At 41.3% G+C, this 25,427-nt stretch overlaps 2 protein-coding genes across 6 annotated transcripts; one reads left to right on the top strand and one right to left on the bottom strand.

The window, feature by feature from the left end:
* The first annotated feature begins 81 nt into the window (after positions 1-81).
* On the top strand, positions 82-8,122 carry selenon (selenoprotein N). Its single transcript, XM_054795514.1, has 12 exons — positions 82-838; positions 1,230-1,347; positions 1,419-1,549; positions 2,236-2,448; positions 2,520-2,644; positions 2,741-2,878; positions 3,829-3,910; positions 3,990-4,178; positions 4,254-4,359; positions 5,134-5,246; positions 5,339-5,440; positions 7,191-8,122. Exons 1-12 carry the CDS (start codon positions 653-655, stop codon positions 7,362-7,364), a joined length of 1,677 nt encoding a protein of 558 aa, XP_054651489.1. The 5' UTR covers positions 82-652; the 3' UTR covers positions 7,365-8,122.
* Positions 2,168-25,198, bottom strand: si:ch211-15d5.11 (oxidation resistance protein 1). Of its 5 annotated transcripts, XR_008573320.1 has the most exons (18): positions 25,037-25,186; positions 24,378-24,604; positions 22,673-22,881; positions 21,302-21,381; positions 19,193-19,297; positions 18,693-18,839; positions 17,379-17,510; positions 16,205-16,392; positions 15,856-16,133; positions 15,612-15,774; positions 13,663-13,846; positions 13,466-13,588; positions 11,661-11,813; positions 11,491-11,586; positions 11,229-11,302; positions 9,579-9,836; positions 3,977-7,708; positions 2,168-2,332 (listed from the first exon to the last, which is right to left on the bottom strand). XR_008573320.1 is itself a non-coding variant. In XM_054795509.1 (16 exons), exons 2-16 carry the CDS (start codon positions 24,476-24,478, stop codon positions 9,701-9,703), a joined length of 2,169 nt encoding a protein of 722 aa, XP_054651484.1. In that variant the 5' UTR covers positions 24,479-24,604; positions 25,037-25,198; the 3' UTR covers positions 9,322-9,700. The 5 variants fall into 5 exon arrangements, 4 of the variants coding, with proteins under 4 accessions (XP_054651484.1, XP_054651485.1, XP_054651486.1 ...); XM_054795509.1 differs by lacking the exons at positions 2,168-2,332; positions 3,977-7,708 and having other exon boundaries at positions 9,322-9,836; positions 25,037-25,198; XM_054795510.1 differs by lacking the exons at positions 2,168-2,332; positions 3,977-7,708 and having other exon boundaries at positions 9,322-9,836; positions 24,378-24,520; positions 25,037-25,149.
* Between the last annotated feature and the right edge of the window lie 229 nt (positions 25,199-25,427).

The raw sequence follows: 25,427 nt of genomic DNA, 5'->3' as shown, positions 1-25,427 counted from the left end.
CGTACTATATTATCCTGGATATAATGCAGTGTTGTTGCTAATAAACTCAGATTGTTTTTAAACAGGTAACAAGGAATTGATAAACCAGTCTTCTCTGTCACACGTTTTATCTGGATTGTAGCCTTGCCGCTAGTTCTGATCACACAAACAAAACACTGAAACACGAGTGTTTTTTTAACCATTGAATCCAATAGCCCACCTGGCAAGCTAACGTATAATTTAAGTTACTTTACAGAGATTCCTGAGGTGAAAAAAACTAAATACCCTTCCCCTTTAACATCAAAGAAAGGCTTTTGGAACACGTTTCCGGTTGTCACGATCAAAATAAAACTGTTTGGCTACGGGGGGCTATTGACGTTGCGGATGTAGCGACTTTTACTTTGAATCCATAAACGTGTAATTTCCGGGTTGCGCATTCACTTGATTTCTTGACATACTCGACCAGACTTACCATGGTGCGTTGCTTATTAGCTAGCGGTAGTCTAGGAATTCAAACCATCCAGATAAGGACGCCCCTCTCAGGCGTCTGAGATAGCACAACAGCCGGTAGTTAGCACTTGAAGAGACCAACTCGACATTGAATGAAGAGCGTGGGAGTGTTTTTCTGGACGAATATGTCTTCGTGTAAATAGAAGCGACGCCGAGACCGAGGATGGCGGCAGATGTGGACAAAAAGACCCGCCAGGAGGAGCGCAACGATGGGCAGAGCAGGCAGCAGGATCGGGGCTCTGAATCCTGTAGATCCACACGGATGTGCACCCTGCTCCTGGTCCTTGCTGTTCCACTTCTGGCTTGGGGGGTCAAGTATTATCAAGATGCACAGCTCCTGAAGCGTAATGTAAGATGTAACGTCAAAGTAATCTAGAGGAAAATGTATTTTTACTGGTAGTCACAATTAACGTGTGCCTAAAGCAAAGTAAACACTGTGCACATGTGAATGCAACGTAGTTTCAACCCCCAAAAAGGCACACATTTTCTCTAGCTCCAGCATTATGGGTTTACAAGCAGCCAGGGTGTGTCTTCAGTAGTTCCAGCTGTTCAAACTCCTCCTCGTCCCCGCCACCCATTGTCTAGCTGGCAGTCAGCATCTGTCTGGAACTGACTGGGTGGAACACATGCAATCTCTGGCCTCCAGGCACATCTTCTCCACAATTCCACAATGCATGCGGCGTGCCTGACACAAAAAGCACACACAAAAGCTTGTCTAATGGTTGTGCCCTCCCCGTTAGGAAGAATGCGTTCAAACTCTGGGTCCAGAAGGGCTTTTTCTCTTTTCCTCCTTGGACACCAACCATGATCTCTATCTCAGCCCAGATGAGTTTAAACCAATTGTGGAGAAACTCACAGGTAAATCAGGATGGACTCGGATGTTATACCTTGTAATGATCGATGACACCACCCTCTCTCCCTTTCCACAGGGGTTACTCCCCCAGGGGACTTTGATGAGAATGTGATTGAAGACCCCAATGGAGAGACTTTAACGCTAGAGGCCAAAATGGAGCCTCTACTTATGGACTCGATGACAAAAAGCAAGGATGGCTTCCTTGGGGTAAGAGACAATTACCGTAATCTACTAGAATATTTTTACTGATATGAACCCAGTTACTACTTGTTTTTCTTGAAATCAAATGTGTTTCAAAAATGGTGTACTGTAGTTTGACATGTTTATTCATGTAATGCACTTAATGCACCAAGCTAATTCAGTGTGTTTTTACCGGAGTAAATATCTACAGCCACAAAAAAAAAATCCCTGTAGATTAAATAGAATTCTGCCCAAAATTAAGGTAATATTAAAATATTGAGATGTATAAATAGATGAGAAATAGACCATTTCTTATTTTCATTAGTGTATATCTTGACTTGATAAATATCATTTAATTCTATTATATTTTATTTTATTCCCATTATTGATATGTTATATTCATATAGTTCTGACTATTTTAAATTAATTTCATTTTTAAAATATGTAACAGTCGAGAAAAAAAGTCTAGACTATATCAGAAAATATATTATTATTTATATTTTCATATTATTTTAAGATAAAATAAATTTTATTTCTTTAAATTATTCATTAGTATTTTATCACTTAAAAAGTAGTCACAAATATTGAAGTTCTAAAAACATGCAATGAAGTACACGCAAACATGATTTATTACGATTGCTAGAGATAAATTAAAGAAGCAGGGTCCTTGACGTGTGAAGGTTTGTTTACAAGGAGCATGTATGTTCTTGCAGGTCTCTCACAGCTGCCTGAGTGGTCTGCGCTCATGGAAGAGTCCAACCGTGCCTTCCTCGTCCTTCTTCGCTAGCCAGTTCAGGGTCTTCCTCCCCCCTAAGAGCAAGATGGAGGTTGGAGACACATGGTGGGTGATCCCCAGTGAGCTCAACATCTTCACGGGGTACCTGCCCAACAATCGCTACCACCCTCCCACACCGAAAGGCAAAGAGGTATCTAAAAAAAACATGATCCTCAACAAGGTAGACTGAATGTTATCAAGTGTCTTCTTCTCCCGATGCAGGTTTTCATCCACTCGCTGCTGAGTATGTTTCACCCCCGCCCCTTTATCAAGTCACGCTTTGCACCTCAGGGCACTGTTGCGTGCATTCGTGCCAGCAATGACTTTTATTACGACATCGTATTCAGGTGAAGAGACACCACGAACCTACAAATTCGACCTTTAAACCTGAGCTACTTTAGCTTTTTTTCGTGCAAATCTGTATCATCTTTTAATATTTACAGGATTCATGCAGAGTTTCAGCTCAATGACGTCCCAAACTTTCCCTTTTGGTTCACGCCGGGCCAATTCACCGGTAACGTTGTGATCTCTAAAGACGCCTCTCACGTGCGACACTTCCACCTCTACGTCCCTAGTGACAGGTAAACCCTCAATACTGTACTAACATGCCGAGTGGCGTACCACACCGAACAAAAGTTTGGATGCTCCTTCTCATTGAGTAACATGAGAAAGTGTCTATATACTTTTGACTGGTCCTGTAACATGCTGAGTGACGTATAGTACCGGTCAAAAGTTTGGACACACCTTCTCATTGAGTAACATGAGATAATGTCTCTTTACTTTTGACTGGCACCGTGTGGCGTTTGCATGTTCTCCCTGTGCGTGCGTGGGTTTTCTACTCCGGCTTCCTCCCACATTCCAAAAACATGCATGTTTGGTTAATTGGTGACTCTAAATTGTCCATTTGTATGAATGTGAGTGTGAATGCTTGTTTGTCTGTATGTGCCCTGCGATTGGCTGGCGACCAGTCCAGGTTGTACCCCGCCTCTCGCCCGAAGTCAGCTGGGATAGACTCCAGCATACCCCTCCCCCCGGATTCTAGTGCGGTCAAGCAGCTTAGAGGATGGATGGATGGATGGTACTGTAAGGCTGAGTGACATACAGTGCCGGTCAAAAGTTTGGACACACTTTCTCATTGGGTACCATGAGAAAGTGTCTCTATAAATTTGACTTATACAGTAACGTGCTGAGTGGCGCACAGTACAAGTCAAATGTTTGGACGCACCTTCTCATTGAGTAACATGAGAAAGTCTCTCTTTACTTTTTGACTGAGTGACGTACAGTACCAGTCAAAAGTTTGAGCGGTCATAATTCTGCACCTTCTCATGGAATAACATGAGAAAGTGTCTCTAGTCCATACTAGACTCATACTGGAACATGCTGTGGTGGGGTGCAGTACAAGTCAAATGTTTGGTTGCATCTTCTCAACGACTAACATGAGAAAGTGTCTCTTTTACTTTTGACTGCTATTGTGCGCAATTCAGCCTGTTAGCACAACAGTTCCAGTGGGACTTGTCTTTCCTTGGCGCAGGTCTCTGAATGTGGATATGGAGTGGCTGTACGGTGCCAGCGAGAGCAGCAACATGGAGGTGGACATTGGGTACCTACCGCAGGTCTTCTTGTCTTCTTGTTAACATCACATTTCCGCATGTTTACCTCTACTACAGTCTGACCTCTACCTGTGTGTTCCAGCTGGAGCTGCAGTCCACTGGCCCGTCGACTCCCTCCATCATCACGGACGAGGAGGGCAACATCATCGACAGCCGAGGCGGCAACACTGAACCCATCCAGTTCGTCTTTGAGGACATTATCTGGACCACAGAGATCAATCGTCCAGAAGCCGCACGTCGCCTGGAGGTCACCCTTTACCCCTTCAAGAAGGTAAATACAATGTTGCGTACATGAGCTCCACTCAACATGCTACAGACCTGATCAGTTTTCCCACCGTGTCCACAGGTATCCTACTTGCCTTTTTCTGAGGCCTTCCAGCGAGCCGAGGCAGAGAACAAGTTGGTGCACTCAATTCTGCTTTGGGGAGCATTAGATGACCAGTCCTGCTGAGGTGAGGGTACTGCATAAAAACACGGCATTGCCAGAAACACGAATGCTCGGATGTCATTCCTATCCTGCTAACAGCCCGTAGTAGAACAGAATTTAACCAAAATACACGCGCATCTCCACAAATGAGAATATCATGCCAACGTTTTTTGATAAGTTTCACTTTTTTGCAATAATTTTGCAAGATATTCAGTTTATTGAGACAGTATACCTCTAAAGCAGAGACTTTCAAGTCAGTCGTTTAGGATGTCGTGCGAGACCTCAGCAAGCATTCTGGGCGCGGGTTTGGCTTTGTCTTCGGCTTCTGAGGCGTTATTTTTGCACAGCAGGAATACACAGTAGCAGTCAAAGGTTTGGACACACCTTGTCATTGAGTAACATGCTTAAGTGTCGCCATACTTTTGCCTGTCACTGTACATGTGACGTCATGTGAAGCAATCGGAATTGTATTCAAAGCGGTGTCCGTCATGACCTCAAGTGTTAACTTCTTTTTCCACATGTATGACCATTAAAAAAAAAAAAGTTCCTGTATAATTTTAGAAAGGTGGCAACTGTTTAACCCTGGAACAGACGATTTGCCTTCTTTGAGAAATGTTCTATGGAAAAAAAATCCATGAAATAGCTTGGAGGTTGAGGAGCATCTGAACTGCTGATATCTGGGGATTACGACGATATGCTGTGATGTCAACTCAGCAACAGTCTCTTTGAGAATTCAGTTTTAGAGAAGTGCAGTTGGCTAGCTGACGGATCTCTGACGTGCGTCTCTTTCGTCTTGCAGGTTCCGGGCGAACTCTCCGGGAGACAGTCCTGGAAAGTTCGCCCGTACTGGCTCTGCTCAACCGGAGCTTTGTGAGCAGCTGGTCTCTGGTCAAAGAGCTGGAGAACATGCAGGTGGGAATACAGCCGGGAGAAGAAAGCAGATGATTTGAATAAAGCCACGTCTTCACTGCATTTAATTCAGTGCGTTTGCTTCTCCGATCCAGGCTGATGAGCGTCGCTCTGCACTGAGTGAAAAAGCTCGCTTGCACCTTGAGAAGTACACGTTCCCTGTGGAGATGATGGTTGCACTGCCAAATGGAACTATTGTAAGTCGAACCTTGGAGGACAAGTCATTTTTAGACATTTCCTGTCACCACTAGTTGGCACTTGGGGCACATGAATCTCTCCAGGGCAGGGCCGTCATCGCATACGAGACGTTCGGTTTAGAGCTGACCGCACGGGGCTGACTTATTTGAGTTTTATGCGGGTTTCTTTTGTCGTTTTTAGCGAGGCAAATTGTCACCACACTCCACGGCGAAAAGTCATTTCACAATTTAGTATCGCCACACGTGTCACATGTACGTGGTTCAAATCTGGGCACCTAGGCCCGGAATTGATCGAAACAACGTTCAACATGGCATCTGCTAAACCAAATGGCCGACTTCCTGTGTGTTTGCAGGCGTGGCTTCTCCAGACTGCAGAATAAAGTCGTTCCTTGCTGCATTGCAGTTCAAATTTTGCGGCCTCGCTCTACCACGGTTTTTCAAACATACAGTACATTAATAAACACATATAAGTAAATATATTATTAATTATTATTAATAAATAATGTTTTGTGGCTGAATACAGCCCATTATTTAAAAAAAAAAGCATATTTAAGCAAATTGTACATATTTTTTCAAGCATAAACATGACTAAATGAACTAAAATACAAATATAAGCCATTAAGAAGACCCAATCTAATTGTGAATGTAGTAAACTACATTGGTCACAAGGTGTCAGTCAAGCAGACTTTTATTGCAGGTTTAAATCATCTCACAACAGGCACAGTAATAACATAATAATAATAACTCATTCAATACCAAAGACGTAGTTTTACGTGTTTCTAAACCTGAACATCCGATCCCAGCAAACAAGGCTAAAGGAGATGGTGATGCAACTCCTCACCAATTGTTTTGGCTTGAGAGCAATTTTAACGCCATCAAAACGGCCACTAGGTGGCAGAAGTGCATCACGGGAGGAAGGAGAAACACATGACAGGAAGAGGAAGCCCTTGCATAAAGGCAGCTGTTACATTGCAGTACTGCACATTGTCAGGAAATTTTAAGGCATGCACACACGAACGCACACGTGCACACACACACACATGCACACACACAGTTCAATTCCTACTCACATGGTTTAGTTCCAAATGTTAAAATTCTTATTATTTTGATGTAAAATAAATAAGTTGTGGTATAATTGTTGAGATATTTTAGTTGTCACAAAAGCAAAAAATATTTGCGTCAAAGTTATGCTTGAAATGTATCTTTCTACAAAAAGCCGTTTTTGTCCTTCCTTTTATTGGGAACTGATATTTTCCTGAAACGTTCCTGTGATCTACTGCTGATTACTCAGAAACGAAAAAAAGGCAGAAACAAACTTTTTTTCTGATGAAAGACGGGAGTGTTATCTTTCCTTTGGTAGGTTCTATATCTGCTATCTTAGGTAATACAGATGTAAATGTGACTATAGTGGCGTTACTTCACGTTTAGAGAGTTCTAATAATGTTAAAAAAACGTATTTAGAAAATCGTAAACAGGTTTTCAATGTCGTAACTACAAACATATCCCATTTACAGAGAAGAAGATATCCTATTTCGTGAAATCAATTAACCATGATTACTCTACTTTTTCCTTGTACTGTTTTCAGGGGGCGCTATTGAGTTATGTTTTAGGAGGTTACGTTCCTTAACATACTGTACGTATATTTTCACCAGGATATTCGCACTTGGAAAATTTGCTGGCATTTTAAAGGTGACTCATCAGGACTGAAGGGAAATGTCAGGCTGCTTCTACCTTTCTGCTGCTTCTTTAGGTCCATCACATCAATGCTAACTTCTTCCTGGACCAGACGGCCATGAAGCCCGATGAAGAGGGGGAGGGAACCACTTTCAGCTTCTCTGGAGGGTTTGAAGATCCCTCGACGTCCACTTACATTAGCTTCCTGAAGGAGGGGCTGGAGAGGGCCAAGCAGTACCTGGCACAGTAGAGTGTCATTCCTGTGGCTATTGAACTGAGATAAGGGAAGAGAAGGCCTCCAAGACTTAAGTGGAGAGGCATGGAGAGCTGCTATTCATTTGGGTTATTACTATTATACAAGCACACATAAATGAGGAGCTATGACCTTTTCTGTGTATCTCACGCACCATTCCGCCATCTTTCCTACTGCGTCACCCAGTGGCGGGCCAGCCTCCTCCGGGGCGCGTCTCAGCCGTTTGTGACGGTTCTGTCTGAAAGCTCTCCCTGGGGCCGGGCAGCGCCTGATGATGATGATGATGATGATGATGTTGCTGATGAAGCGTCCTGGAGGAAACGCCCGCTTACGTTCAATCTCTGGGGGACAGAAGCAGCAGGAAATGTGTTTTTAATCGGTTTGCGGCGCACAAGCAAGAGCGTTAAATGTTGGAAGGTCGGTCGACCGTGAGAGTTCAGTGTAATGCGCATAAGCAAATGTTAAATAGAGCTCTCGCGGGCCACCGTAGTTTGTTGACTTGGAGGACAATGCACTACACCAAAGAATGCTTGTTATAATGCATAAGAGCTGATTTTGACTCCCAAGTGCAACAAGCTGCCTGCTTCAGCTAAAGGTAACACACTAGCTGTTGTCTTTGTTTTCTCTGTACGACGTGACAACTGCAATCTATGACAGTTCTAAACTACGTCATTTGTCATGAAACACTGTGATTCTGGTTTTTTTTTGTGTACAGGACAAAATAAAGGGTTTTTTTGACACATTTAACGTGCGATCTTTGACGCAACACACTGTTGGCTGTAATCATGTTACACCAGGGGCGTCCACAGTTTTCTAGCAAGGGCTACATACTGAAATATATATATATATATATATATATATATACACAGTATATATATACACATGTTTATATGTATATATATACATGTGTATATATATATATATATATATATATCAGATTTGTGATATAGGTAAAAAAAAAAAAGTGTAAATGATTTTTGCAATTTTTTTTTTTGGTTCCAAATATTTTAATTTTCTTAAATAATCCCTATCAGTTTTCTTCAATATTCTAACTTTTCCCCCAACCTAATTTTCCAAAAATTACGTTTGTTTCTCATAATATTCTTAACTTCTAAAAAAAATAAAAAATAGTATTCAATATTTCAACTCCATGCTCCTAAAATGGCATCATTTTTCCAAGTTTATTCTCATAAAATGGAAGCTTTTTTCTTGTTAGAATATGTTGTTTAGCTTTATATTCGTATTCATCTTTTTCAATGACTGCCATTCTGTCTTTCCATCATTCCTTTTCTCCAACATTTTTGACTTGCTTCCTGTAAACTTTCTTCTCTATATATTATGACTTTATTCCCATAATATTTTAACGTTATTCCCATATTACAACCTTTTCCCCCAACAAGTTTAATAAACTTTTTTTAGTTGACTTCTCACATTACAACATTAAAATGTCTTTCTTTCTGTAATATTTCAACTTTATGCAACTAAAATGACATTTTTCCTCGTAATAGTACGACTTTATTCTCGTAAAATTACAGCTTTTCTCATCAGCCTTTTTTCTCTTCATATTTTCTCTTTATTCTTGTAAAATCACTGCTGATTTGTCCATTTTTTTTTCTTGGTGTTCTTGTTAAATTGTATTTTTAGAATGTGCTGCGGGACGCCCCTGTATTACACATATTGGAGCGGACACTACATTAGGTACAGCTGAGAGATTCAGCTCAAATGCTGTATGAAAAATCATTTTCGGTAGAGAGGTGTTAACAGCTGACAGCGGTTATACCTTACATTTTGGAGAATATTTTAGGTGCATTTCTCTCTAAAAGGCAGAATTTGTACCAAATGCAGTACATTTGTTTTAGGAATTAATCCACAATAATATAGATTTTAGCAAGTGACCAATTAGTGCACTTGAAGATTAGTCTACACCCGTAAATGAAGACAAATGGGATCTATATTTGGTACAGATGATTATCAAGCGTCAAGCTTTATTGTATGCACATCCACTGTATTGATGACAAGCTGTCAAGAAGGCAGCAATAGCATACATGATACTCTGTATGCTAAATATAACACTATCTGTGAGTGTCTTTGCTAACTTCCTACAGGAAGGATGAGGATGCAGAGCTGTTCACATGCTAAATGACGACATCATCACCGATTCACAAATGAAGCAAAGTGCAAAAGTCTCTTGTGTTCACAGGAATCAATCACCCATTAAAACGTCCCTTCAGGCAGCGAGCGCTCCAAAGTCCGAATCGTCCAAGTCTGACCTGACCGGTACAGCGTGGAATCACGGCCGTGCTCGTTCAGTCCGACGCCACAGAGGCTCCCTCTCAGCTGAACGTCCACACTTCCAGCTCCATGATTCGGAAGTCGTCGGTTTCCGAAAGGGAACAGTTATTGAAGGTGTAACAGGGGCTGCTGCGGCCCAGGTACAGATTCTCATCCACCCACAGACCAAAGTGACCACTGTGGAGAAAGATGGTAACTCAGATAAATATTCATACCTTTTTTTTTTATAGCCTTTCTACAAAATAAAAAATAAATTAAAATATCAGAAAACACACATACCTGCAAGGGAGAAAATGTTAAAAAAATAAATAAATAAAAATGAAATATATAAGAAAAACTATATATACGCCTATAGCCACCCTTATACTTGTATTACTCAATAAAGTAGATATGATAACAGAAAATAAGACTCGTGCTTGTGTGTGTTGCTATAAATGTGTTCCTAAGGGGAGCAGAGTGAGTGGCAGACAGGAAGTGACATCGGTGGGTCTGAGTTGAGTTTCATCTTGCCGTGGGTTATGGCCGTGTTTTATAAGGGATTATTATGCCTGTTGTGAGATAATTCAATAATTTAATACAAGCCTGTTGTTCCGGTGAGCAAGGATGTGTTTGCGTGTGCGTGCGCGTGTGTGTGTGTGTCTCTCACCAACATTACAGTCACATTACTGACACCTAGAGACTAGTGTAGAATACTGCAATAGCGTCTTTGAATGCATCTTCTGAATGCTTTATATTTGTCTTATTTGAGGCAGCAGACCAGAAACCGGAAGGTCGGTTGTTCGATCCTCGCTTCCTCCACCCAGCCACTGTTGTTGTGACCCTGGGCAACACACTTCAACCACCTCGCCCCCAGTGCTGCCCACGCTGCCCCGTAGGCGTGAATCGGCAGTAACGTTTCCGTCGGTCTACCCCATGGCAGCTGTGGCTACAGATGTAGATAACCACCATCATCAGTGTGTGACTGAATAATGGGTTCACTTGAAATTGAATTGGATAACTTGAAAAGAGCTATAGAAAATCTAATCTATTATTATTATTTGGCTTCATTTAGCCATTTTTATGCTTGAAAATGCTTCATTTAGACAAGAATTTCAGAAAAACCTGATATTACATACAGTATCCAAAGTGCAGCCCGGGGGCCATTTACTGTCCGCAGTGTTTATTTATTGGCTCTCGGCACACAAGAATAAAAAATTTAAAAATGTAAAAAAAAAAACAACCCAGCATCAAATAGGAAAAGAAAGATTAGTAATTTCACAAGAATTACAAGAAAAAAAAAAAAGATGAATTGCCAGAAGAAAGATGCGGGCGTTTTCTTTAATATAAAAACCCTGTCAGCATATCTGCACGGGTCGGCATCTTTTCCGTATGCGGCCCCCTGTGGAAAAAGTTTGCGCACCCCTGCCTTGTGTTAATGATTTACTTTTGTCCTTTTATTTTTCAGATAAAAAGAAAACAAACGTGCTTTTGCCTGCTTGCGTGTCACTGAGCAGTGAAAAAAATGCATATCCATATGTGAAATATGTGAAAAAGTACGCTTCGTGACGGTGCAAGACATTTAAACCTTACCTCCCGCCACCAATGGCAAAGGAGTCCAGGTCCCCTTTAATGAAAAAGGAGTTCTCTCCAGTCCACCTGAAGCACTGTAGACGGAGGGACAGTAAAACCATTTTTGTGAGTGACAGGAAGAAAAGCTCCGACGCCTGACAACTGATTTTTTTCAGACTTTTTTCCGAGGGAAGAAATACCATCTGATAGCATATTTGGGTCAACACAGTCCATCATCCCATCACACAACATTCCTGAAGCATCCCTTTTGTTTGTCACCGACCTTGAATCGCGGATGCAACATGAAGAGAAAGGTTTCCCCCGTGCCGTAAAACGCCTCGCTGAGCCTCAGCGGGTGCGACAGGAATGCACCGAATATCTGAGGAAGGAAAGGTCGTTGGAAGGACACCTTGTAGGACAAGCGCCCACCGGCTCGGTTCTTACAAACTTTACCTCGTCCAGCGCATCCTTGATGACGACGAGCGCCGGCGAATCCGTAGCGCTCAGTTTTCGGTAAAGGGACTTGAGGCTGGCGCCGTGGCGGGACGTGCTGTACGCCGGCTGCCAGGTATGACCCACCGTCTTGGGGGGCAGCTCCTTGCATAGCTTTAAAGGAAAAGATACCTGTGCATGTCACGCCTCTCACCCTGTTCACCAATGTTGGTGGTGATTAAGTGATATTTTTGTGCCAATCTGGTAAGATTGTCTGTCAAATTTACAAACTTTTGGGCTCAATTAACACATTCAATCCCAGCCGTTTTTCAGAAGACAACCCCTTTTAAAAGGACACTCGTTTTAGATGATTTTGACCGATCTTTCAAGGCACACAGACTACTGTGTTCTACGGCTATATAAACACGGAACCTACCAAAAGAAACCAAAAGTTTCCACCTTTTTCCGTTCTTTACTCTTCAGGAAAATATCAGAAAAACAGCTTTTTGTGAAAAGATACATTTCAAGCATAACTTTCACTGACAGCTCAAATATCCAAGCGACTACAGTATACCACCATGTGAACAACACAAAAAAGAGACGGATTGGCTAAAAAGTAATAGCACCGTCAATGCAGTGGGTTTACATCGTTTTTTTTTTTGTTTTTTTTTACATTTCTGCATGCGATGGCTCAGGACGAGAAACAGTTACAAAACTGGTAAGCCGAAAACAGTAACGCAGTAATCCCTTGTTTATCGCGCTGAACTCGTTTCAGACACGACCGTGATAAGTGAATTTCAGTCGGATTAGATTGCTTTTTTATAAAAGGAATATTTTTGTAGTTAGAGCATAAAACACCTATTTACGGCCCTCTAAATAAGTTTTTAACATTATTAGAGCCCCGTAAACATGAAATAACACCCCTACAGTCACCTTTACAGTTGCACAATCATGCAATGTAGTAGACATAAAGAAGACATAATGTAGACTCCCACATGTTCGGAATGGGGGTGTTGCTTGTTGTTCTTTTTTTGCTTCTACTTCCTGCAGTGGCTATCGTCTCATCAGTGTAACATTACTGACACCTAGTGACCAGTGTAGTGGAGTGTAGTGTACATATCATCACAAAGTCTTTGAACGCCTCTTCTTGTATTTTAGTTGATTTAGCCATTTTCATGCTTGAAAATGCTTAATTTATGCAAAAAAAAACCCCATAAAAATTCCTTAAATATGCCCATTTTTGGACTCATCATAGGTCCTATTCAACCACTAAACAGTGATGATTCATGAATTAATATGTTTTGGAAAAATCATGATTGAGTGAATCTGTGAAGTTCAAAAAAGTGAAGGAGCAACGGTTTACTATTGATTACAAAAATCCCCAAAACGTTTAACCCACAAATGCTCATAATAAACATTTGTTGGATCATAAGACTTTATAAAAACCGACACGGCTACAGATGGGTGGGACTAAACCCTTTCGTCCCCCATGAAACTTGATTCTTCATTTTCGCAAGATATTTTGGACAATTTCATGCTTCCAGTGCCATGGGAACAGTTAGGGAAGGCCGTTTTTGGTGCATCAAAGGTATGATTGGAGGAGTCTTCTGTGGAAGAACTAACCTGAACCCCGTTAAACACCATCGGGATGTACGAGAGCAGAAATATGTGCTCTTGAATGCCCAGTGTGTCAGTGATATTTCACCTCACGCATGCCCACTGAATGGACGTAATTCGCAAACGTGTAAAAAGTCTACAACCAGGTGTCCCAATACCTTTGCCCACATATGAGTGAAAGGCGAGTCAAGGCTATGTGCTCCACTGACCTCTCTGACATGTGAAGCTTCCAAAATGTGGCTGTTCTCTACAATATTCTGTAGTCCTTCAGGGTCCTTGTCAGCAGTGAGCAGGGCTGGCTTGTCCCCACCGCTGTCCTCCATCAACACCATCTGCAATTGAACACTTCCACAAGGTCAAAGACGACTCCTGGCCTTCAAAGACTCTTCACAAACAAACCTCTCACCTCCCAGTCTTCCCCGGAGCTGTGCTGTTTCTCTGACACTTCCTCCTCTTCTTCCTCCACCTCCTCGTCTTTGTCCTCCACCAGTACGAACTCCTCTTCTTGGCGATCTCCTTCCACTTCTCCGCCCTTGAGTAGACACAAGTCTGGTCGCCGGTGCGTAAGGAAGGCATACAGCTCGTCGGAGCTGGCGGGAGGAGTAAAGAAAGCAGCCATTCAGGAATGTCTGAACGCACAAACAAGGCCTGCAGCTGCGTCAACACGCTGATCAGCCAGAGGGTAAATGGACAACCTGGCTCTTGAAAGCGCCACGTGATTGTCCTGGTGGTTATCTCATAAAGTAGAAGTAGTATTGATAGTACTGAGATACTAAATGTTAAACCTTGACATTTCGAGTACATTACAGTACAATTTGAAATACATTACGCTAAAATGCCACCTCGCATCATGACATAAAGGTAAGGAACAAAATTTGGAGGATGTGGCTCTTCCTCATTATTTTGGACAAAACATGTTTACTAGAAAGAATATGTGTTTCTGTGATGTGATGTGAGCAATACTAACATGAAGCCATCATGCATTATGACAAAACAGTGAAGATCGGCATCCTTCGGAGGTTTTGTTTCTCAAATTGTTGGAGGAACACAGGAATGCTAACCTAGCAAAATGCTTGAGCGCCATATTTAACAAGGGTGGATGTTCATTCATCTGCACAACGGAGGTGGGGACCAAATTTCACAACAAAAAGTGTTTAACAATTTTTAACAATACAATTTTTACTTCTTGCAGGAGTGAGAGCCCACTTCTGACACCAGATTCATCACATCTCGAGGTGGGCCCATGTCCAACACAGGTGCCCCGGTCCCAACGTTGTAGTCCTTTCTAGTACTGCCCAAGGGTCTTTCTATCCAGGCCACAGATGGCCTCTTGACGAACCATCCCATTTCCGACGCCATTTGTCAAAGAACACTTCATCATACCATCTCCTCCTTCCCGAGGTGGGTTCATGTCACCCATTTCTGACACCATTTGTCACAGAAATCTTTGGAGTAGTATGCTAGTGATCCGAGTGGCTTACCCATTTCTGGAGTCTATCACATAGGGGTCCACCTGTCCCAAGGGTTAGCCATCCCACTTCTGACACCGTTTGTCACACAACTTTAAGTAGTTGCCTCAACCCCGATTTCAAGAAACTCTATACAGTTGAAACACCTGTCCACTGACCACAACAAGAGTTGCATGATGGGAATTTATGCCCACAATGGGGCCGAAAAGCTAGTACAGTGGAACTCGCTTAAGCCACTTCCGTCTGCGTTGACAACTCATCTATGTAAACCAACTCATCAAATCCCGGTCTACCTTGTTGTTATTCCTAAAAAGTGCGACATACAAGCTTGACCGCTTTAGTCAACATAAAATATGAGAACCAAACGGCTCATTTCTATGAAAAATTGGACGTCAAATTAACGAATAACGAATTAACGTCATCATCATGGCTAAGCAGCTTGAAACGACAACAGCAACATAACTACTGCCTAGTTACACGGCATTAAAACGTGCACACAATAAGCAGTATGGCAGTATTAAAACGTATTCTACCACAGCAACTAACAAAATGCACCAATTTTTTAGTGCAACATTCGCACAATATGAAAGCTTTATTAACGCAATTAGCGCAGCAGCTCTGCTCGATAAAAGGATAAAATATCTTACGGAAACTGAAGACTCAAAATAAAAATATGCATAACTAGAGGAAAACATTGTTAACAAACTGCTATAGGTTCAAAAATCTTTTATCATCGCCCATTCTCCTTATGTCTCTGGCAAAGTCACAAGTAAATGTGCAAGCGACGGCTAGTTTTGGTTATGTCGACGCAAGTAAGCCATTCCCAGGGACGTCGGCTTAAACAGGTTCCGCTGTAAGTGGACTTTAAGGGAGTATTAAACTGTACCTCTCTTGTGAGAGGGCAAGCCAAGCTTCCCTTCTAGCTGCAGTGGCTTGGTTCATCCCAAACTGAAAGCCTCCTGCACTTTTTGTCTTTCCTGCAGGCGACTGAACCCGCAGACGCACAAACATGACACTTCCTGGACTTCCTGCTGACGACCTTCCAGGCACTGGAGATTTACAGAAAAAGAGAATTTATTATTTATGACGCAAAGTGTACACACACACACTACTGAAGACCATTTAGGTACCTGTAGTCGAACTCTCCACTGACTCTACACTCTTGACTTGATTTGTCAAATCTGAAGCTCCACAGCAGAAGGTGGCCGCCATGCCAAGAGCTCCTCCAGATGCTTCTGACAACACCTCATTCTGGCTGCTAGCAAACTCCTCCGACACCCTTGTGGTCGTCTTACTTCCCGCAGCCTCTTCTTTAAGACTCAGACTGGACAAAGCTGCAAGTGTCAAAGCGGAACCTGATTCCCCCTTTCTAGTTTTTAGCCTTTGGAAAATTTTCTTCCCTCTTCTCCTAAAAACGAAAGAAGTTCACATTAAGCTCTGACGGCGTTCACAAAAGTTGCTGCGTTTTCAAGCAGTGACCTCTGCTGGGAGTAGTGGGAGAAGTGAACGTGTGAGATGTCCGAGAAGAAGGAGAGCGACGCCAGGTTGTCCACGGAGCATGAGAGGAGGTACTCCTCACAGCCGTGTTCCTTCACTAGGGAGTGAGTCTTGCACGGATCAAAGAAGATCTTGTTTGTCGTCACCAGGAGGATACCAGAAACCACACCCTAAACAAGGACAAAGAAAATTAGTTTACAGTGGAACCGCAAAAATTAATAACCAGATTTTTCAAAAAAAAAAAAATCTTATGCCGAATTGCCATTAGAGAAGATTTTAACTCGCACTGACTCACATTCAAAGTCCAGGCACAGGAGGCATGGGAGTGAACCGCTAACATTAGCAGCAGGTGTATTGTGTCGTGAGTGAACAATAGCAATTGAAAAGAAAAAGGGAGGGTTCTGTAGCCGAATCTAATATAATTATTACACTTTTAAATAGTAGAGTCCTTCCTTGTTCATCACGGTGAATTGGTTGTAGACCTCACCGTGATAAGTGAATTCCCGTAAAGTAGGATGCAATATTAATAAATTGAATATTTTTGTAGTTAAGAGTATAGAAAACCTGTTTATGGCTTTCTAAATTTTTTGCCATTATTAGAGCCCTGTACACATGAAATAACATCCTTACGGTCACCTTTTCAGTCCTACTATTTATTTGTTTACAGCACATTGTTCAACTGTCACGCGCAGGCTACGCCGCTAGCATAGCAAGCTACCGAGCTAACTAGTTAGCCTCTCCAATTTACTTTTCTAAACTTGTGTGTTTCAAACAGACTGAGAAAAGAATAACAGAGCAAGGAGCCAAAAATGGACCACTTCCACACAGAATGGGAGGAGATCTGTCGGACATGCCGTGCACTATGAAGGTAATCTTACCTAATGTCATGTAACATTACTGACGCCCAGTGGCCAGAATACTCCATTGTTTTTCAATATTTTTTGACTAATAATAGTCCGTAGTCAAAAATGAAACATTAATTCGGAAAAAAAGGTTTATGATTTTAAGTGTGCAGGAGTAGGGGGTACATGGCTTCAGGTCAAATGTCCAAAGGGTTACGCCACTGTAAAAAGTTTGGGAACCACTGATCTACTGTATTCCCAACGGGAAATACTGTCAACCATGTGTACTTGTGAATGTTCTTCATCACCCCCACCTTGCGGTCAGTGATGTGGCGGCAGAACAATTTTAGGTAAGGTGTGGCATCTGGCCCCTCCCCCTCACAGCATTCCGGTGGAAGAGCCAAAAGGCAGAGCTGCCCATCAGGCATCGGTACCGCCTCCACATCCTGTTTGCATCAAAAAGACATTGCTCAGTGAATCTTTTGAAATCTTTAAACAGCCGCTTAGACATTTCACAGCAGATTATGCACCACATCATTTTACATTAGCAAGCTCATAGCATGCTTAACGTGAACCCTTACTGTGCTGCCTGTGTTATTATTTTTACATTATCACGATTATTATTATTAGTGTTATTGACTTGAGGTTTCTCACACTGCTCAATGCGCTCTACAAAAACACCCACGGTAACTTTAGGGTGCTTAGTCAAATCACCACAAAATTTGTCACACACCTTCAGGGGACTGAGTAGCACGTGAGTAAAATTTGACCGAGATTAGCTGAAAAACCACCATCTACTGAAACATCTTAGCAGGTGCGGAACAAAGCACCTAACTGTACAAAAGTCATTGACCGTTTATCTAATGATTATAAAACTTTGAGGATATCTGTATTACATGTTTGTTGGCATGTATTCCAATGCATTTTGAGCACGACCCACAGGGGGCGCCACAATTGTAATTTACTCTCAGGTGAAGAAAATGACAAATTTATGGTCAAAGACAACCATGATATATCACACCGGACACTTTCTGAGCAGCATTATGCATTTCAATGCACAAATGAACGTACAATTAACATTGCAGTGCTGCCTAGTGGCCAAGTTCTTAAATTCCAGTTTCACTGCCCATTTAGTGCAAGTATTAAGACTACAAAACAATGGGTATATTTACGTTCATGTCACTTTGCCTTATTTTTGTGAACCATCTCAAATTAAAGTAGAAAGTCCACATTTCAATCACATATTTTATGTTTTATTTCTACTTCACTTTATAGAGGGCAACAATTGCCAATGTCCAAAAAGTTGTGGTTTATTTTGGTTCACGAAGACATGTCTAACTCAGCCCGACTGTAGCATGTAAAAAAATACCACGAGTCATACCATTTCCTGCTTATTTGTGTCATTTATTACAGAGGTATTTTTCAATGTAATCATTTCCCTCACACTGATGAGCACTTTGTATTTGCTGTAATGCAATAAAACTCTATACAAATGCTGTCAGGCCTGCAGATGAACCTCCAAATATGTATTATAAAAGGTCCAAAAGTGTCTTATGAAATGTAAATACAGTCAATAGATGAAACAAGTACATTTGCAATATGACAATATAGGAAAAAGTACTATTTACCAGTAGTTTGTCGTATTCTGCTTCTGGCAAGGGTGACTGAGCCGGAGCTGAGATGAGATCCAAAGAATCTGCATCCATCTTCTGTCTACAATGATCTTGAAGTGATCCTTGTTCAGTAAACGTGTCCTTTCCTGCTCCAACCTGCTGCTGCTTCCAAACAGAGGCCATGTTAGGAGGACTGACATTGACTACAACCCAGCAACGGCAAAGCACTTCCTCTTTCGGCTTGCATTTCTCTTCCCTCCTGCCTCCTCCTCCTCTTTGTTTGTAGTCATATCTGAGGCCCGCGTGACACGTAAACGCCTGTGTGACACCGTTTTCACACATTCAAGCGACCATAAATGGAGAATGCATATACATTCGTGCATACGTCTGTTTCCACTTTCAATTCATGCATTCATATGAGCACATGCAGCTGCGGTCGCACACGTGTTGCTTTGCATGACAAATCATGTCACCAACAACAACATGTGTATCATGTGACAAGAGCTGAGTCGTACCTCTGTGTGGACCAAGGCAGCACACAAAGGTGATGATTGTGACGAGGAATGGGGAGCTGTGTCACTGCTGCTGAAGCGCGATGAGATGCTGAACACTGACTCATCCTGTGTGGGGTGGGAAAAAACAGCATTAGGTACATCTAGATAGATACGTTACAAAATGTGATGACAGATAGATATAAAAGTGTCATGATAAGCATAGAACAGAACATATTGACACAAAAATAACTGTTTTTTTTCCCTAGGAAAGAGTCGAAAAAAACACGAGTCGTCTTATATTGAGTGTAAAGGTTTAAAGGCGCACATGTGAAGAGATGCACCATGACAATACCATACAATACAATTGTACAATATGGGCAACACAATTATTTAAATATCAGTTAGCAACACAACTTTATTTTACCAGGCTGATACAATTAGCATATTGACCCCAATATACCATGACCACTCTTTTTGAAGACCAGTTCAAATTTAACCTGAAGATATTTAAATATATATATATATATAGATTAAATATTATACAATAAATAAATAAATAGAGTTTGAAATATATAAATTACATGTATCTTACAAAAATTATTTATAAAAACTTTTTCTCTAGCCCCCAAATATCAGACAACTCGCCTTTGTTTGACTGTTGCTAGGGAAAAAGTGTCTCATATTCGATACTTATGTCCATAATTTTCAGCGTGCAAGCTGCTATTTTTCTCATGCTTTAAACGCTACAGCTTATAGAGTGATGCGGCTAGTTTATGGCTAAAAGAACTACAGTTCCCATGATGCTTGGAGTGCAGCTTGTGGAAGTACTAAATTGGACGCTGATACCACAAATTGAAGCCTTGTGCAGTGATATCATGTTTTGATCTGGCAAATCTTAAGTACGATCAAGAGCAGAATTACTACAGCTTCTGCAGATGTTGAAAAAAAGCATCTCACGTCTCATCATCGGTGCTAACGAGTGACCCTGGCAGCATCGACTGGAGGTAAGATTGCAAGGTTTATAGTGTGTCAAAAAATTCCCTATCACCAAAGAGTTTCAAAAAGGCTGGACTACTGGCAGCGCCTCTGCTCTGTTCTCGTCAACAAAAGTGACAAGAGCGATAACGAAAGAGAGAGCGAGAGACTGACAAAGCGTGTGACGAAGGAATTATGAGGTTGTTCAATTCTGACGCTGAAGAGGACATCTTTAGTGGTTTTAGTTTCCAGGATGAGGATGAAGACGGCCATTGATGACTTTTCTGGTAGGCTACGGTTTAACTAGCCGTATTAGCATTGTTCAGTGCTGTTTGATATTTAATCAAAAGTTTAAAAAAAAATCTTTGTGTACTAAATATCTCATGTAACGACTCCTGCGGTTGTGCAAATCTTTTTTTCTCTTTCTGCCTGTCTTCAAACAACCAGAATTACAGCAATACCTACAAAGTGCCACGAGGTGCCGCTACAAACCATCCTGTTCCCTCTCCATTATGTATCTGGCAAGTAGTTTAATACTTTATTTTAGTTTCATATACAGTAGTTAACATCTCTTTACACTTAAAAATGTTAATTATAACACCGTCTATACATCAAGGCTTTATGGTAGCGACAGTTTGTGTAGGTTGTGCAGATGTACCCAACGGTTTGTCCTGACTATAAATAATGGATTTCCTTATCATGTGTGGTTTATGGTCAACGTTCTTATGAAGAATCCCTAGTTTTTCCCCTCAATAAAAGACCTATTTATCAACTTTAAAACAGGCAGAAATACAGAAATACTATGTTTCCGTGCAAAGGTCAATGCAGATCAGCCACGTCGCTGTTTAGTCTTAAAGACACAGAGAAAAACTTAATTCCCATTCAAGAGCTTTGCTTTCAATCAAAAACAGCATACCTTAGAATAAACACGAGATACATTCCTCCAGTTGGATTTGCTGTAGAGGCTTTGAAACAGATCCAGTTTACCCATGTTGAGTCAAACACTCAGATCTAAACTTTGGACCTTTAGACCTTCTTTCTTTATCAGTCCACAAGCGTACAAAGCTCCAATTAGCATACCATACACTTCGTATACATAAGAAAGCGTGCAACTGTGATAAACATTAAAAAGCCAGACAATCGCCCGTGACTGACCGTGCGGATTTTGCCATCATGCGATGCGTGTCGGCCCGTGTGCTCTTGTTTCACAGCAGTGTTCACATCCCATGAGGTTCCTGTGAGGGGGAACCAAAAAGTCAAGCCTTTAACATCATCCCCCTGCTAAAGAAAAAAAAAAACATAATATAGTAAATTTGACCTGCAGGATTGACATCACCAAGATTGTGAGAAACCGTGCCTCTGAAGTCGCACAAAATATTTGGAGCGTTCGTTATACATGATATCACACGCTTTTTGCAACACTTATTCCAAAAGATGGAGCAGTGAGAAGATTATATAAAAAAGAACTTTTCTTTTACATTTTGCTATTAACGGCGGTTAACTTCTTTTTACACTTGTTAACAATGTTAAAAAAAAATGTCACCTGTAAATTCAATAAAAGGTTTTATGATCATCTTTGTTTCCATTCATTCCGACGGGAAGAATTGTTTCAAAACACACTTGTGCAACATTTTTTTAATTTATTAACAGTTTTATGATGCCAACAGATGCATGACATCTAAGAATGTTAATGAAATGTCATTGATTCAGTCAATAAAAGTTTTAGGATTATTTTTATTTCCATTAATTGCTATGGGAAGAATTGCTTGAAAACATGAATGTTTACTCGCAACAGTGGTTAACTTCTTTTTACACTTGTGTGGCCGTGAAGTACATATTACTTAAAATATATATATTTAAACGGTTTTATGATGCCAACAGATTATTTCTATTTTCATTATTTCTTTGGGGAATTTTTTGGTTTTTTTAAACTGAATCAGTGATTTGTCCTTTTTGTGTGTCTTCCTATTAAGTGGTGAACTTCTTTTTGTACTTGCATGACAGTTAATAATGTTTTCATGTAAACAAAGTGTGTCCCCTGTACAGTCAATACAGCTTTTAGGATTATTTGTATTTCCATGAATTCCAATGGAAAGAATTGTTTGAAAACACAAACATTTACTACCAACAGTAGATAACTTCTTTTTACACTTGTGTGGCAGTTAAATCAAATATTTTTAAAAAGGTTATATGATGCCAACAGATGATTTCAATTTTCGTTATTTCCTACAGGGCTTTTTTTTTTTTTAAACCTGAACAACATAGTATTTTTCCATTTCTCTGTTTTATCATGAAGTGGTAACTTCTTTTTACACGTGTATGACAATTAACAATGTTAAAATGTGACTTTAAAAAGGGGTTTTATGATACCAGCAGATTGTTTTTTTTGTTTTTTTGTTTGTTTTGAAATGCAGTTTTGTTGTTTTAACAGTCTACATGGTTAACTTCTTTTTACACTTGTATGACTGTTAAAACATCGCTTGTGCAAGGCTTTATGAAGGCGTCCTTCCATTAACTCCACAGTACCTTGCAGGTAATACTGTCGCAGTATAGGGTTTCTGATGTGAGGGATGTGGTCCAGAGGTCGACCAAGGGGGGGTTGGTATTGATGATGACAATACTGTTGGTTGCTGGCTAAAGGCTCCTGTAAACCTCGGGCCTGAGGTTGAGTGTCCCAGGACCGCTTAGCAAACTGTGGCGGCTGAGACACACCGAGAGGCAGCTTGGAGCCCAGCCTGAAGACCACAAAGAACAAAATCTGTCATGTTGAAGCCCTTGAGGAACTATTTTGTAAACATGTCATATGTGACAACATGAATGAAGTAAAAACTGTATTTGGGTGATGTTACTAGTATTGTTTTTTTTTTTTAAATGTGCCAACAAATAGCATACAAACACAGTACCTTCCTGCCTATTATATATATTTGCAAATGTATTTCTCTGTTTGAAATTGTAAATTATTTTTAATGGAAAGTTAAATAAGCTCAATATCTGGCGACCAGTCCAGGGTGTACCCCGCCTGTCGCCCGAAGTCAGCTGGGATAGGCTCCAGCATGCCCCCCGCGACCCTAAAGAGGAGAAGCGGTATAGAAAATGGATGGATGGATGGATCTGCAGAGGCAAAAACAGTGCTGCAGCTACAAGTCCAACAGAGGATGCTGTTTCACACGTCATTCAATACTTTCCAGCAGGAAGATGCTTTGACAAGACATGATATTGTGTAACTGAATGTCTCTCAAGTACAATACTGCGTCGTGATGTGTAAAACTGAATTTTAAATGCATTTAATAACTGTCAGGGGCATCAAAAACATGCATTTTTATTGCTTTTTTTAATGTGTGTGTCCTTTGCTCGTGTTTTTTTCGCTATTCGCACGAGTTAAGTGTATGTCCTGATATTTTCGCATGACCATAAATAACATTCGTGGCGCCCCCTCTGGGTTGTACTCAAGATGCTTTGAAAGACATGTTAGCATGTACATGTACTATAGATGCGCTCAATGACTTACATGGACATTGAGTTGCTAAGTCCTCCCTGTGCTCCTGCAAAAACATTTTGTTTGATGGCAGCCAACCAATGTTACTCAAATTGTCAGTCCCTTAAAGGAGTCTACTAACATTTAAGCTAAAAACCTTCAAGGTACAGTGGGTGTCTCATAGAGCATGTTGAGCTTCCATCCATCCATCTATTTTCTATTCCGCTTCTCCTCATTAGGGTCGCGGAGGCATGCTGGAGCCTATCCCAGCTGACTTCGGGCAACAGGCGGGGTACACCCTGGACTGGTCGCCAGCCTTGTGTGAGAAATTTCAAGTCAATCTGATTTATGGGGTCAAACACTGATGTTTAATCTGACCGCCACCACTTTGTTCAACTGTACGTGAATACGAGCTTCCACAATATGAAATAAATCGTTCATGTTTTTAGTACAATACCGCATCTAAGATTGTTTACTTGTAGCGCAGCCGTCTAAAGGACCGCCATACTCTGTTGGAGAACATTCTGTGGTGAAAATGAGCATGTTTCGTGCTAAAAAACATTGTTTTTCATGCTCTAATCTGGCACAACTCCTTCTTTGTGTCGACCTAAATCTCCCTCCTCCTCTCTTCACATAAACAGGCATGAATGAAAGGCTCAATTGTGGCACATTTATATAAACCTGAGAGGCAAAAGGCAGCCAAGCGTGTCACATGTTGTGCTTTTATGTCCTTGCCAAGTATTCTCGCATACTGACCTGGACTTAACATTGCCAAAGTAGCCGGTTCGGCTCTTGTCCCTCTGAGGCTTGCAGTCCATGGTCCCGACAATGTCCATCCTCCTCACAGACTGAGCCATTCTCTCCGTGTCTTTAGTTTGATGCTGGCTGCGGTCTTGTTGCTGGTGATAAAGGGATGAGGGGCTCAATTGGCATCCTTCCTCCTTTTATTCCCCATGACTGTCTTTTGGCCCACTTTACAGCGTCTGCAGTTCAATACAAGGCATAAACTTAGCCATGGTGCAGAGGGGTCGGGTTGCATGCATGTATGGATTTCTGCATAGGAAAGGTGATCTTACTAGACTAATGGAGTCAGTTATCCAATCCAATAAGCATGTCAATCTGTCATTTCTATCACTAGCATAAAGGCCTGCATCCTTCCGGGTGGTGATTTGTTTGTTTATCTAATGGATTTGTATTAAGACGCTTGACAAGTAAATCACATTAATACAAATAGTCACAGTGTGCATACTAGAAGTGCTACTGAACGTGTATTGGCAGTGCTACCGGACGTGCATTCGTCTCCAAAGAGGAAGTACAATAATAGACAGTTTATCCATAAAGCAATGACCGGACGAATACAGCAGTTACTACGTAGGTGAAGTACTCGTATTAGCGGTGAGAGAGGCTTCACTTACCGGTCACTCGAGCAGGGATGCAGAAGGGCGCCGTCCTCTCATTGCAGTGTTATGATATCATCGCAAGACAGGTCAACATTGAAGCTCCGCCCAGTGGTTAATTCCCCCACGATGAATCTGAGCCACTTCCGCTCCATCAGGGGCGACGTCCTGTAAAGGCGGAAATAGATTAGGGGGACTCATCTTGACTCGTTCGACTCGCTCCGTTGTGTTTGTAAGTTTTTTTTTTTTTTTTTTTGTTTTAGTCCCAGGTGCTTAAATTTTAATTGGGATAATACCAACACGTTAGCCAAGGAAGTTATGTTTTCGTTCTGCGGGTAGGGCTTTTATTGTTTGTTTGTGTGCAACTTCCTGTTTACCGTATAGACTTACCTAAATACATTTTTTAAAG

This window comes from Dunckerocampus dactyliophorus, chromosome 13, assembly GCF_027744805.1.
Source record: "Dunckerocampus dactyliophorus isolate RoL2022-P2 chromosome 13, RoL_Ddac_1.1, whole genome shotgun sequence".
NCBI lineage: Eukaryota > Metazoa > Chordata > Actinopteri > Syngnathiformes > Syngnathidae > Dunckerocampus > Dunckerocampus dactyliophorus.
Note: the sequence above shows the minus strand (reverse complement) of the source record. Positions and strands in the feature narration are given on the sequence as shown.

Excerpts from the sequence above, each read along its gene's own strand:
- si:ch211-15d5.11 (XM_054795509.1), bottom strand. The coding sequence starts at position 24,478 with ATGGCTCAGTCTGTGAGGAGGATGGACATTGTCGGGACCATGGACTGC. Across the intron at positions 19,298-21,301 it reads ATGATGGCAAAATCCGCACG|GATGAGTCAGTGTTCAGCAT; the intron begins GTCAGTCACGGG and ends CACCCCACACAG. Across the intron at positions 18,840-19,192 it reads CTGCCTTGGTCCACACAGAG|CAGCAGGTTGGAGCAGGAAA; the intron begins GTACGACTCAGC and ends GTTTGGAAGCAG.